The sequence below is a fragment of the Citrus sinensis genome, chromosome 7, assembly GCF_022201045.2.
Source record: "Citrus sinensis cultivar Valencia sweet orange chromosome 7, DVS_A1.0, whole genome shotgun sequence".
Classification (NCBI taxonomy): domain Eukaryota; kingdom Viridiplantae; phylum Streptophyta; class Magnoliopsida; order Sapindales; family Rutaceae; genus Citrus; species Citrus sinensis.
Genome location: NC_068562.1, coordinates 25,648,892 through 25,661,123, shown reverse-complemented (window position 1 = coordinate 25,661,123; position 12,232 = coordinate 25,648,892). Strand labels below are relative to the sequence as shown.

The 12,232-nt window shown below is 33.3% G+C and overlaps 1 protein-coding gene across 1 annotated transcript; it reads left to right on the top strand.

Moving 5' to 3' along the window:
- The first annotated feature begins 4,035 nt into the window (after window positions 1–4,035).
- Window positions 4,036–7,404, top strand: LOC102615831 (uncharacterized). The gene is made up of 2 exons (XM_006464488.4): window positions 4,036–4,943; window positions 6,818–7,404. Exons 1-2 carry the CDS (start codon window positions 4,575–4,577, stop codon window positions 7,157–7,159), a joined length of 711 nt encoding a protein of 236 aa, XP_006464551.1. The 5' UTR covers window positions 4,036–4,574; the 3' UTR covers window positions 7,160–7,404.
- The last annotated feature ends 4,828 nt before the right edge of the window (window positions 7,405–12,232 follow it).

The following is a 12,232-nucleotide window of genomic DNA, read 5'->3' as shown; positions in this document are numbered from 1 at the left end:
ACCAAATGCCACGGTAAATATAGTAAGGTTGGATCCCAAAATACCTTTGTATTATAAAAAAAGATTTTCTGTGTGTGTTTGAACTTTTCAATATATACGTCCAATGATATTAGTGACTCTACATTATATCACTTATAAGTACAAGTAATCAAAGCAAAAATAAATAATAATATCAAAATTTTTATTCTCATTTATTGTATTAACATTTTTGTTTTCACTCCTATAATTACATCATGTGGCATTAAGTTTGTATGACAAATTTATGTGGATGATAAAATTGTCTTTGGAACACTGCTCAATAAAAAATTAGGAGTTCTGAATTTTTGAAATGACTATTGTTCTTAGACTAAAAGTAGAGTATATATATAATATCTACATTCTATGTAATTAGCTTTTTTTTTAATTAATAATGATATATTGAGTCGGATTAAATATGAAATTAAATTAATAAAATATAACCCCATAAAAATATGTAATATTGATAGCTAGCCTGAATAAATATGCTGAACATAAAAAACTACAAGACATATGAAATAAAATGCCTATTTGGTATAGTTTAATGGCTATAAGTGCTTATTTAATTTCATAAACTCTTTTCAATATTTTTTTTTGTTGTTTGGATTTTTTTTAATTAGTTTTTTTAAGATTAAATAAATTATTTTGCTCCTATTAGAAAAAATAAACTCAAAATTTAGAGTTTTGGTAGTAAAGGTTGAAATGATTTTTTAAAATATTAAAATGTCTAAAAATCATTTACTTATTTGACAATCTTTATTCATTTATTTCATAAAAATAACTTTAAAAATTTTATCTATTAAACTAATCGTACAATTTTAATAAAAACTCATATTGACAATTTTAATAAATTTTTTTAGTAAAAACTCCACTAACAAAAGTTCTATTTAAATAATATTTATTTGAAAGGTTATATTGATTAGACAGAAGAAGATAATTAGATAGTGAAGTGGAGAGCACATTTAACAAAATAAAAAAAAAATTCATATATAGAAATAAAGTTTAATGTGTAATGGAACACACGATATAATTATATGGACACACAAAACAACTTACATGCATAATATTATTCTATATGCCAAACTCAAGGGATTATATCAGCATATTTCGGCCGCCCTTAAACTCGACAGCTTTTCAAGTTTTCATATTATCAACTTCTTAGATTCTCAATAATTTGGTCTCCACATCTACCTGGCAAATTTATTGCAATTACAAAAATTAGACATCAACAACGTTTTTTTTTTTTTTGGAGAAGAGGATATCAACAACTTGAAAGAGATAGAATCAGAAATTTTTTATTCAAGAGGGGCAACTACTAATATGCTGTAAATTTAATAAAAAACAATAAATTCATCACTTTATTTTATTAAAATTTACATAATGAGAGAGAGAGTATGTGAGAAGGATAGAGTGCAAGACAAGACTTATATGCATGACAAAATATAACAGAGTCTTATAAATACGTTTTTCTAGAATATGAGTGAAAAGATTGAATAAAAATTTTTATGATAAAATGGACATATTGGTCTTTTTACACTAATAATAGCCCCCCAAAAGAATATGATCTTGGTCAAATGGGTCAAGACTCTCGCGACAAGCTCTATAATGTGACTCTCTTCCCCTAATTTTTATTATTATTTGGTCGATAAGGAGAAAATTTGGCTTTCCGAAGTAGTAATACAAATATATATGCTATAGAAATATCAGAAAGTCTTGGCAAGACTTGAGGCACAACCCAAGTTCTGATAAGTTTTACTATTTATTTATTTATTACTTTTTTTTTTTTTTTTGGTTCAATATGTTGATATTTCCAATTAGAACATTGGCCTTTGCCGTCTTCCCAATTTCCCATTAATGGCCAAAATTGGAGTCACTGCCGGCATACCAAAAGGCTAAATCCATCAATGTTCTTAATAGTTATACTATTACAGAAAAAAAATAAATAATTTTTTTTGGCTGTATATATGCAACGGGTAAAAGCTCGTTTAGTCCCTATATTTTGAAGTTAATACCCGTTTAGTCCCTATATTTTTAAAAATACCTCAAATCATCCCTACCATTAAATTATTGACACTTTTGCCATTATCTTTTGTTCCTTTTAACTTATTTTTATAATATTGCCCTATTATAATAATTTTTTAGACATTATTAAAAAGAAAAAATAACCCTATTATAATAATTTTTTTAGACATTATTAAAAAGAAAAAAATAAATTACCAGTTTAACACCAAAAAATAAAATAAAATAAAATAAAATATATTAATTTTTGTGGAACACACTCTTGAGATAAAATATTAATTTTTCTAAAAAAATTGATAATGTAATTTTTTAAGATATTAATTTTTTAGACATACGTGAGCTTCCACAAAAATTAATATATACCTTTTTTGTTTTTATTTTATTTTTGAGTTTAATTTGATAATTTAATTTTTTATTAATATCAAAAAAAGAAACATTATTATAAAAATGTAATATTGTAAAAGCAAGTTAAAAATAATAAAAAATAATGGCATAAGGGTCAATATTTAGTAGCAGGGATGTTTTGAAGTGTTTTTAAAAATACAGAGACTAAATGGACACTAACCTCATAATATAGGGACTAAACAAACTTTTACCCTATATGCAACTGTATATTTAATTAGTTAAAAAAAAGCGTCCATACACGCACTAAATTATTATTTTTTTCTTTTTTAAGAATCGCCGTATGAACTGGAATTTTTCTCTTTAGCACACATATGGTTGTGACGCAAACAAAGAGTTTAGATTAATCAACCCTTTAAATTTGGAAGAAACCAATAAACAAACGCCACCGAATTTGAATTTTGATCAAGCAATTCTGACATGGAATGTGTGGGACTTATTTAGGAAATAATGATCAACACACAAAACACAAAAACCGAAAAACAAAAAGGGTAATAATAACATCTGGATTTCTAGATTTTTACATTTTCATAAATACGGCTATAATTTGTCTATTTATATCAATTGGGTCCATAAATATTTGTTAAATGACTAAGGTACCAGTCAGGTTACGTGCTTCTATGTTTGTGGTTGAAATTCAATATGGTGAGGCCGTGAGGGTACGTAGGTTATTTAGATTGGAATACTGAGTTAAAAAAAAGTACAACAATATTTTTATGTTGTTTGGGTGATCTTGACCTGCTTATTAATCATGTCAAGAATTTCAAATATTAAAAACTCATGCAATACTAAAGCATTGAAATGGGTCATAATTAATAATAATGTCACCAATTTAACATGTATTTTATAGAGGATGAATAGCGGCCCACATAATATTTAGCAAAAGTTTGACACAATACAAATTTCTTAAAAAATTATCACTAGTACATCTAACCAGACTTCTTTATAAATTGTCACAAAGTTAACATAAAAATGGACACTAATAGACATCAAAGTCCAAACCTTGATAATTATTGAAGGAATTGGATATTTTTGACCTTTTGATAAAAGTCAGCTGGATCTTTGATAATTTCCTTTAATATATTAAAAATAGTATTACTTACTCAAATTATAACAAATTTTGATCCAAAAATGACGAAGAATATTTTAAAATAAAAACAAAAATGACATAGTTCTTTAAATAAATAATAAGAGCAATAAGATATGATTAATCAAATAGTTAGTTGCGCTACAAATGTTCAAGAACTCTATAATTTCAAATCTAACACAATTGTTAAATGGGTACATGACTCGAATTCAGCATGATTAATAATCATGTCGTCTTATGTCAAACAAAATTTAACAACTGTATGTCAGTATTTGTATATATCTAATAAACTAGTCATGTACTCATGTCACATATTACCACCATAGATCTTACAATGTTACTAGGGACTCATGTGCCACAAATATAAAACGTATGTCCTTATATTTGAAATTGTAATCTGTAAAAACTCAAGAACCCAAATGTTAATTAGTTAATACCCAAAATAATAAAGAAATAAAAACATCATTGATTTTCTCTCCCGTTAAAACCGTAAATAAACATCTAAACATCACCCCCACCCCACCACATCCCATCTCTCTTCCTTTTCCTATTATTCAGCTTCTTCATCTTCTCTCTTTCTTTTATTATTATTATTATTATACTATCTTTTAATAAACATAAAAAAACGCAGGGAGTCACTACAAAGCATACAGCCTGTGACTCCTGTTACCATAGCAAAAAAAGAAAGAATAATAATAAACTTATAAGCAAACCCTATACTATGTAGTTCTATCTAAGATTATTATTATTATTATTATTATTGCCCACTAATTAAAAGATAAAGAAATAAAAACGTTTGTGAAAAACACTTCCAATGATCTGTTTGTGTTGTTTGTCTGTCTGTCTCTCTCCACAGAACGAATGTCGGAAACAACTAATTAAAACCCTTCTTCTTCCCCTATAAATCACCTATATTCTCTCTCTTTCTCTCATCAAAAAAAAGAAAATTAAAAAGAATTTTTTTTTTGTTTTTTTAAAGAGAGAAGTTATAAGCTCTTTGTTTTTTGTTTTAATTTCTGATAGACAAAAAGGAAAAAAGAAGAAAATCAATATGGGGGGTTGTGCGACAAAGCCAAAGGTGTTGAAGGGTGAAGAGGGAGAGGCACCAGCGCCGGCCCCCGCGCCTGAGCCTGCTAAGGAGCAGGTCGCCGCTGCAGGCGGTGGTGGTGCTATTCCAACTACGACGACGACGACGACGTTGCCGTCTGAAGCAAAGGATGTTGTTGTTGTGGAAGAATGTGGTGATCAGAAGAAGAAGGCTGAAGAAGGTGATAAAAAAGTTGATGATGATCAGCCTGATGCAACTGCTAACGATGTTGAAGATAACAAAGAAGTTAATAAGGAGATTGTTGAAGATGATAAAAAAGTTGATGGTGATCATCAAGAAACCAAGCCTCGATCTCTCAGTAACTTGTTCAAGGTGACAATTAATATTAATATGAATTTCTTTTTTGTTTTGTTGATTAGCCTTTTTGAATTGGTGTCTATGGATCTAATTTGATTTTTTTTTTTGCGTATTAATGTTTTGATTTAATTGGTCTATGACATCTTGATTATTTCTGATGATACCCAGATCACTGTAATCCTGAATTGTAGATTAATTAATTATTTTTCTGAAGACGGTTAATTTTCCTTGTTGAAATAATTTTTCTTGAAGTTTTAAATCGTCTTTTGATATCAAAAAGAACTTGATGTTCTGTCTTTATCATTGCCTAGTACGTTTAGAATTCATTGAAATGTTTGTGGGTGCAATCAATCCCAGCACCATTTGGTTGCCTAGAAAGTGAAAGAAAATAATAGAAAATTAGGTTGTTAATTTGTTGTCATTTTAAGATATATCCAAGTAAAAGCTTGGAAGTCTATGACGCTGGCAAATTCAGAAAACTTTTTGAGTAATAATTAAATAAACTTAGTAATTAATTAAATCCTCAACCTCTTTGATTTCACGATTTAATATACTTAATTGTTTAACTTTATTCATGCTGTCCTATGTCTATTCGTTTGTACAATATTTGTTGGCACGCTTGTTAACTATTAGATTCTCTAAATTAATCTTTCAAAAAGATGATTTTTTTTTAAATTTTTTTTTACGTTGAAGAATTTTTCTGCTTTCTGTCATTTCTTGTTTTCATATGATGAATATTAAAGTTAAAAGGGTTCAGAATCTATTGCGTTGTATGGGGGAATCAGTATATACAAGGTATCTTTGGTATTGGTTCTCTTTGAATATATCTTTTATTTGATGACAAACAAAGTGGCCTTAATTTTACTGACCCTGTGACCCACCAGTTGTTTGTCTCCTCTTTGTTTTTGTTTCACATTGCATCGTTTTCTGGTTATTTTTTCTTTAATCTTCTGAGATATCATAGACATTGGCATTGTTTGGCTTTTAGAGTTTCTTGTATCTTCATGTACCCCCATGTGAGAGAGAGAAAAATTAATTTAATTTAACTTCTTCGTTTTGGAGTTTGATTCATTTTCATCAGAAAAATGAGTTGAATGATTGGGACATTGCATGCTTTGTTTGACCATCATGAGGCTGTTCTCAATCACAACTTAAGCTAAATACCGAATATATTGGTAAAGCTTTCTTTTGATTATTAATTGCAATATTCTATGCTTATTGTTGTTGATTCTATAAGCAATTAGGCCCCGGATATTTAAATCCATAGCTTTTGAATAGATTGAAAATGACTATTGAGAAACATAATATTTGGATGGGCAGATATGGTTGGTGGTTACCATAAAATGGCTTAAATTATTGTCTAGGTGAATATACCAACACCCACAAAAAGACTATCTGTCGTACTGTAGCTTATTGGGATCATTTGATTTTATATTATTCAACTTTTACCAATATTGGTGTCCAATTGCCGGCAACTCTTTTTAGTTTTCACTTTTATCGTGCATGCTTTGATCTTAAATGGTTGCCCACCTTTCTCCAAATGAAATTAACAGGTTAGTAGTCGAGTGGTTTTTAAATAATTTTATTTTATTAATTATTTGAATTCAAATTATGAAAAAATAAGTGTGTATTATGGAATTTGTACATTCTCTCTATCTTTTAAAACAATAATATTTAATTTATTTGGCTGATAATTTACAGCTTTGATTTTTTCTTTATGTGCATAAATTTTGGCTTGATCTATGGGATTTGCTAGAGATGTATTATTAGTCAAAGATTTAGTTCATTAGAGAGAAAAATTGTAGCATTACGTTGACTGAATCTTTGTTTTTCTAGAACAAACATTTTTATTCTAGAATTTTATTTGGTCATATGCAAAATGTTTTCAGAATGAACAAGGAAAGGACTCGACAGAAGGTGGGAATGCTCCTTCGGAGACGGTGATAGAAGAATCAAAAGAGACCGAAAAGCCTGAAGAGGAATCCGAAACTACAAATCTAGAGGCTCAAAAATCTGAGGTTCCCCCGACCCCAGAGTCGTTTGTCGATGCTACTGATAAGGATGAAACAGCAGAGAAAACAGTTGAAGCTGCCCCTGCTGCGACAGCCACCGAGACCAAAACTGAAGAAGAATCATCCGAGAAGAAAACAGAAGCCACAGAATCAGCCGAGAAGAAAATAGAACCCGTGACAGAATCAGAGCTGGAAAAGAAAGCAGAGGAGATCAAGTGAAGTTCCTGTATAATAGGGTCAAAGTGTGAGTGATGATATGCAGGGAGGTGGTTGCAGTAACCATATAGTTCAATGGTCATTTTCCTTTTTCTTTTTTGTTCGATTAATTTTGTGAGTGTACTTGTTTCTATTTTTTGTTAAAATCTCATTCATTTGGCCTGCATTTTCTGTTAAATTTCTTTCTGTCCTTGAAGACTTAAGGGATTGACAGGATTGAGTATAATATGAGCACTCACTGTTTCTTATGTTCGTTGCTTTCCTTATTTATTTAACTCATAAGAAGTTTTCCCAGTGGTCCTCTAATTAAACAACCTAGTTGATTCTTTTATTATTTGTTTGCTCTTGCTTTCTCTAAGAGGTTTTGGCTCATATCCCCCTTCTCATGTTCCTTCCATTTTATAATTTATAACACAAGTAGGGGTCCGGCCTAACCCCACCTTCATGGTGGATTAAATAAAATAAAAATGATGTTTTTATTTTTATTCTGTTTTCAGAATGTGCTAAATGATAGGGGAGACCATTTAGAATGTTGTCCATTTAAGTGATCCTGTGGCGATACATGCACATATATATGGTAGAAAATTGTCACTATCTTCGGTTCTAACTTCCGCCCCACTTTTGTCCGAGTGATTAGAGCTGCTTGTCACAGGATGAGAGTTTTGCACAACAAACCCGTGTGGCACTTAGACGACCTCTAGCACACTAGTCGCTAAGTAAGTATTTCTGAACTTTTCAACTAGTCAAGTGAGAATGTTTGGCGGAAATGCTAGAGAGAAGAGAGCAGTATGGTCGAATAGGATTTTATTACTCACAAAGAATAAATTACAAGAGAGCTGGAGAGCTTGTGTGTATGCTGGAGTGTTTGTGTGTGTGGTGTGGTTGTTGAGCAAATGAGGGAGCTCACCCCTATTTATAGGTGTTGGGGTGCTAGGTTCTTGAAACTTCCATGTAACTTATATAAATATCCTAGGGGTCTAAGTGAAGAGTTTTAGAAACTTTAGATATTTACAAATTGTAGAGAACTCTAGAACTCAGGCCGAGCTTGGATGATCACTAAGCACACCACGGCTGGCTAGTTGTGTTGGCAGCCAATTTCTAAGTGCATCCCGCCTTTAGTGCTAAGTGCATCCTGGTTCTAAGCGCACTCTACTTCGAGGCGGACTTTTGCTAAGATAACCCGTGCGTGCAAAATTAGCCTCTGTTGGTGGCAAATTTGAGCGGCTCGTGACAATCCTCCCCACCTATGCTTGCGACGTCCTCATCACATTCTCGTGCTTGTAGTTCTGTACATGCTCCGCGAATTGCCTTGAGGCCTAGGCGCTTGGCCTCATCTTCGGAGATGAATGAAGTTGTGCGTTACTCTGGTGTTGAGGAGCGCATGAACGACATGACTGTTGATGAGCGCACTCACATACATTAGCTCTTTCCTTGTGGGTGCTGGCAGTTGGCTCACAAGTGCGCCAAGGCATTGGAGTGAACCCATGCTAAGTTAGGGTTCCTCCATGGTTGGTGTGTATTGGCCCTTAAGCTGAGCCACAAGGGCATTAAGCGATTTTTTCTCTGAGCAGTCACGCATCCAATGAGAGTCATTATATATGAAGTATGAGCTTCGAGGCTTGGGCGACTTCTTGGATTTACTTTGTCCACTCTTGCTGCTTGGAGGCTTTTTCTGCCCTTATTCCTTGCGATTGTGGCCTTTGTCCTCATGACCCTCTCCCCCACCTTTGTTGTAGATAGACCTCTTGTCCTTGAGTTGGGCGGAGTAGTCGGTAAGTAACTCTGCAACGGCAGTCGCGTCATTGAGAGTTTGTATGCCACGTCTATCAAGTTCCACTTTGGCCCAATCCTTGAGACCATTTTGGAAGTAGAAGAGATAGTCCTTATCAGACATGTCGGATATCTCAAGCATTAGGGTAGTGAACTCTATTGCGGACGCTACCCATTTGCTTAAGCCGACATAGGCGCACTTGCGTTACCTTCTCCGCGTTGCTTGGGGCAAAGTGCTTGTGGAGTTCTTGTTGGAACTCAGCCTAAGTGTTGATGGCGCAAATGCCCTTGCCCATCTCACCATGCTTCCGCCGCCACCATAGTTATGCGATGCCTTGAAGGAATGTGGGCGCGGTGCCTACCTTCGATGCCTCATCACGAACACTCATGGTATCGAAGTATTGCTCTAGCTCAAATATGAAGTTATCGACGACGGTGGCATTGCGTGTACCATCGTAAGCATCGGGCTTTGGCACATCGATGCGGCGCACATCGCTCGTAGAAAAGCCAGGCTAGGTGTGAGTGTACGCTTGTGCCAAGCCCAGTCCAAGCGGACTTCATCGACCTCCGCATGGACTGCTCACAGCTCGCTTTGCACAAAGCTACGTAATTTCTACAACTCATCATGGAATGTTCGAAACTCCCCTCGGAGAGAGTCAGCTTGGTCTTGCATGAGAGCCTTGGTGGCTACCGTGAACTCACCATACTCGCCCTCGAGACTATCGACTGTTACCTCCAAATTATCAGGGGTGTCATGGACAGCGGACATCAAAGTTTCGAGTGTGGCCATGCAAGGCTCCAAGGTGTCTACAAAAGCAGCCTTGGACTTGCCGCGAGATTTAGCTTGTGCGCGTCCCTCCTCACGGCCACAGACTTGCTCCGGTACCTCCACACCGACTACGCCCTCTTATGTTGTGTTAGGAGGATTGGTCATTGCTTGTTGAGCTAGCTTGCATGGGTGCAAACCTTAGCTCTGATACCACTTGTCACGGGATGAGAGTTTTGAGCATAAAACTCATACGACATTTAGATGACTTCTAGCACATAAGTTGCTAAGTAAGCCTTTCCGAACTTCTCAACTAGCCAAGCGAGAATGCTTTGTAGAAATGCTATAAATAAGACAACAATATGACCAAATATGATTTTATTACTCACAAAGAATAAATTATAAGAGAGCTTTACAAGCGCTAGAGAGCTTGTGTGTGTGCTAGAGTGTTTTTGTGTGTGGTGTGGTTATTGAGCAAATGAGGGGGCTCACCCTTATTTATAGGTGTTGGGGTGCTAGGTTCTTGAACCTTCCATGCAACTTGCATAAATATCCTAGGGGTCTAAGTGAAGAGTCTTAGAAACTTCTAGGTATTTACAAATTGTAGAGAACTCTAGAACTCGGGTTGGGCTTGGATGATCACTAAGCACACCACGGCTGGCTAGTTGTGTTGGCAACCCATTTTTAAGCGCATCCCGCCTTTAGTATTAAGTGCATCCTAGTTTTAAGCGCACTCCACTTTGAGGCGGACTTTTGCAAAGCGAACCTGTGCGCGTGGAATTAACCTCCGTTGGTGGAAAATTTGAGCAACCCATGACATTCTACTCATGGAATATGAGTGTAGTAGACGTCCTTTGAATCTTAATGAGAGTAAAAATTTGGATAATATTTCATAAAATTTAATGTAATTAAGTGGAGGCATTTTTTTCTCTTACGAAATACGAATAAAAGTCTGGACAATGCTTTATAAAATTTAATGCGAACTAGTCCTAGTGATAGTCTAATAAGACAAGTGAGGATAAAATTCTAGGTGGTACTTCATAAGATTTAATATAAATTAATCCCAATAATAGTGTGATAGAGTAAAAATTTGGGCAATGTTTCATAAGATTTAAGTAATCTACTTTCAATAATAGTCTGATTCTAAATATTAGTGTTGTAGTCCCTCAAATATTAATGATACTAAAAATCTTGACAATAGTTCATAAAATTTAATGTAAATTATGTTTCATAAGATTTAATGTATATTAGTTCCGTTAACAGTCTAATTATAGATATCAATGTAAAAATCTCTCAAATATTGATGAGGGTAAAAACTGAACAATATTCATAAGATCTAATGTAAACTAAACCCATTAATAATCTGATGGTAAATATCAGTATAATAGTCTGATATTAATATAATATATGTTACAGTGTGATGGTAATATCCATATCAAAAAGAAAAAAAGAATTTTGCGTCATAATATAATTGGGATAAAAATGTTGTGACAACATAGGAATCACTAGTTATCAAGTACAACTTAAGTGATATTAGCAGGGAAAAAAAATTGGGCGTTTTCTTCATCTGTTTTCAAAATTAAGTAGAAGCGCACAGTTAGGAACCTTAATTGTCGTATGTATATAGTAAGATATAATTAAATACAAGTGAATCAACTTCCAAACCTAATCCTAATCTGCAAAATCTTCATTTTATTATAGGGATATTATCATTTTCCCACCAAAGGTATTCTAACAAATCATGTCAGTACCACGATTTGGTAAAACCATCAGTTTACCACTAAACATTTAAACTGCTAGTATTTTCCCACCATTCCGTTAAAATTCAGTTAATAAGTAATGGAAAATTCATAAAAGGTCAATTTTACCCTTGGAGCATAAAAGACCATGTAATTAACCTTTTATAAATTTTGTAATTAAATCATCATTTGTTGTTCTTCCTTCTTAAAGGGCAAAAATTACCTTTTACGAATTTTGTAAAATTGACCTTTTAAAAGACCATGCAATTAACCTTTTATGAATTTTGAAGTTAAATTATCATTTGTTGTTCTTCCTTCTTAAAGGGCAAAATCGTCTTTTATGCTCCAGGGGTAAAATTGACCTTTTATGATTTTTTCGTTACATATTAACCAAGTTTTAACGGAATGGTGGGAAAATACTAACAATTTAAATGTTTGATGGTAAATTGATGGTTTTACCAAATCGTGATACTGACATGATGTGTCAGAATATTTTTTGTGGGAAAATGATAATATCCCTTTATTATGTTTGTGTGTATATATAAGCAATCCACTTTTTAAGTAAAATTTTGTGTTTAAATTCAAGTCTTTAAAGAATTAATTAAGGAAGAAAAATAAAAGAAGTGGGTTCTTTGCAGTTTTGTTTTCACATTAGACTGTCAAGCACTATGACTTCATTAGCAATAATTGTGTAACTTTATTGAATCAAAGCAGTGATGGCGATGGTGTTGGTTCAAGGCGCAATGCTTGTTGGGTAAATATTTTCTAGAAGCTGGCTGTATTTGGTGAAATGAGCATCCA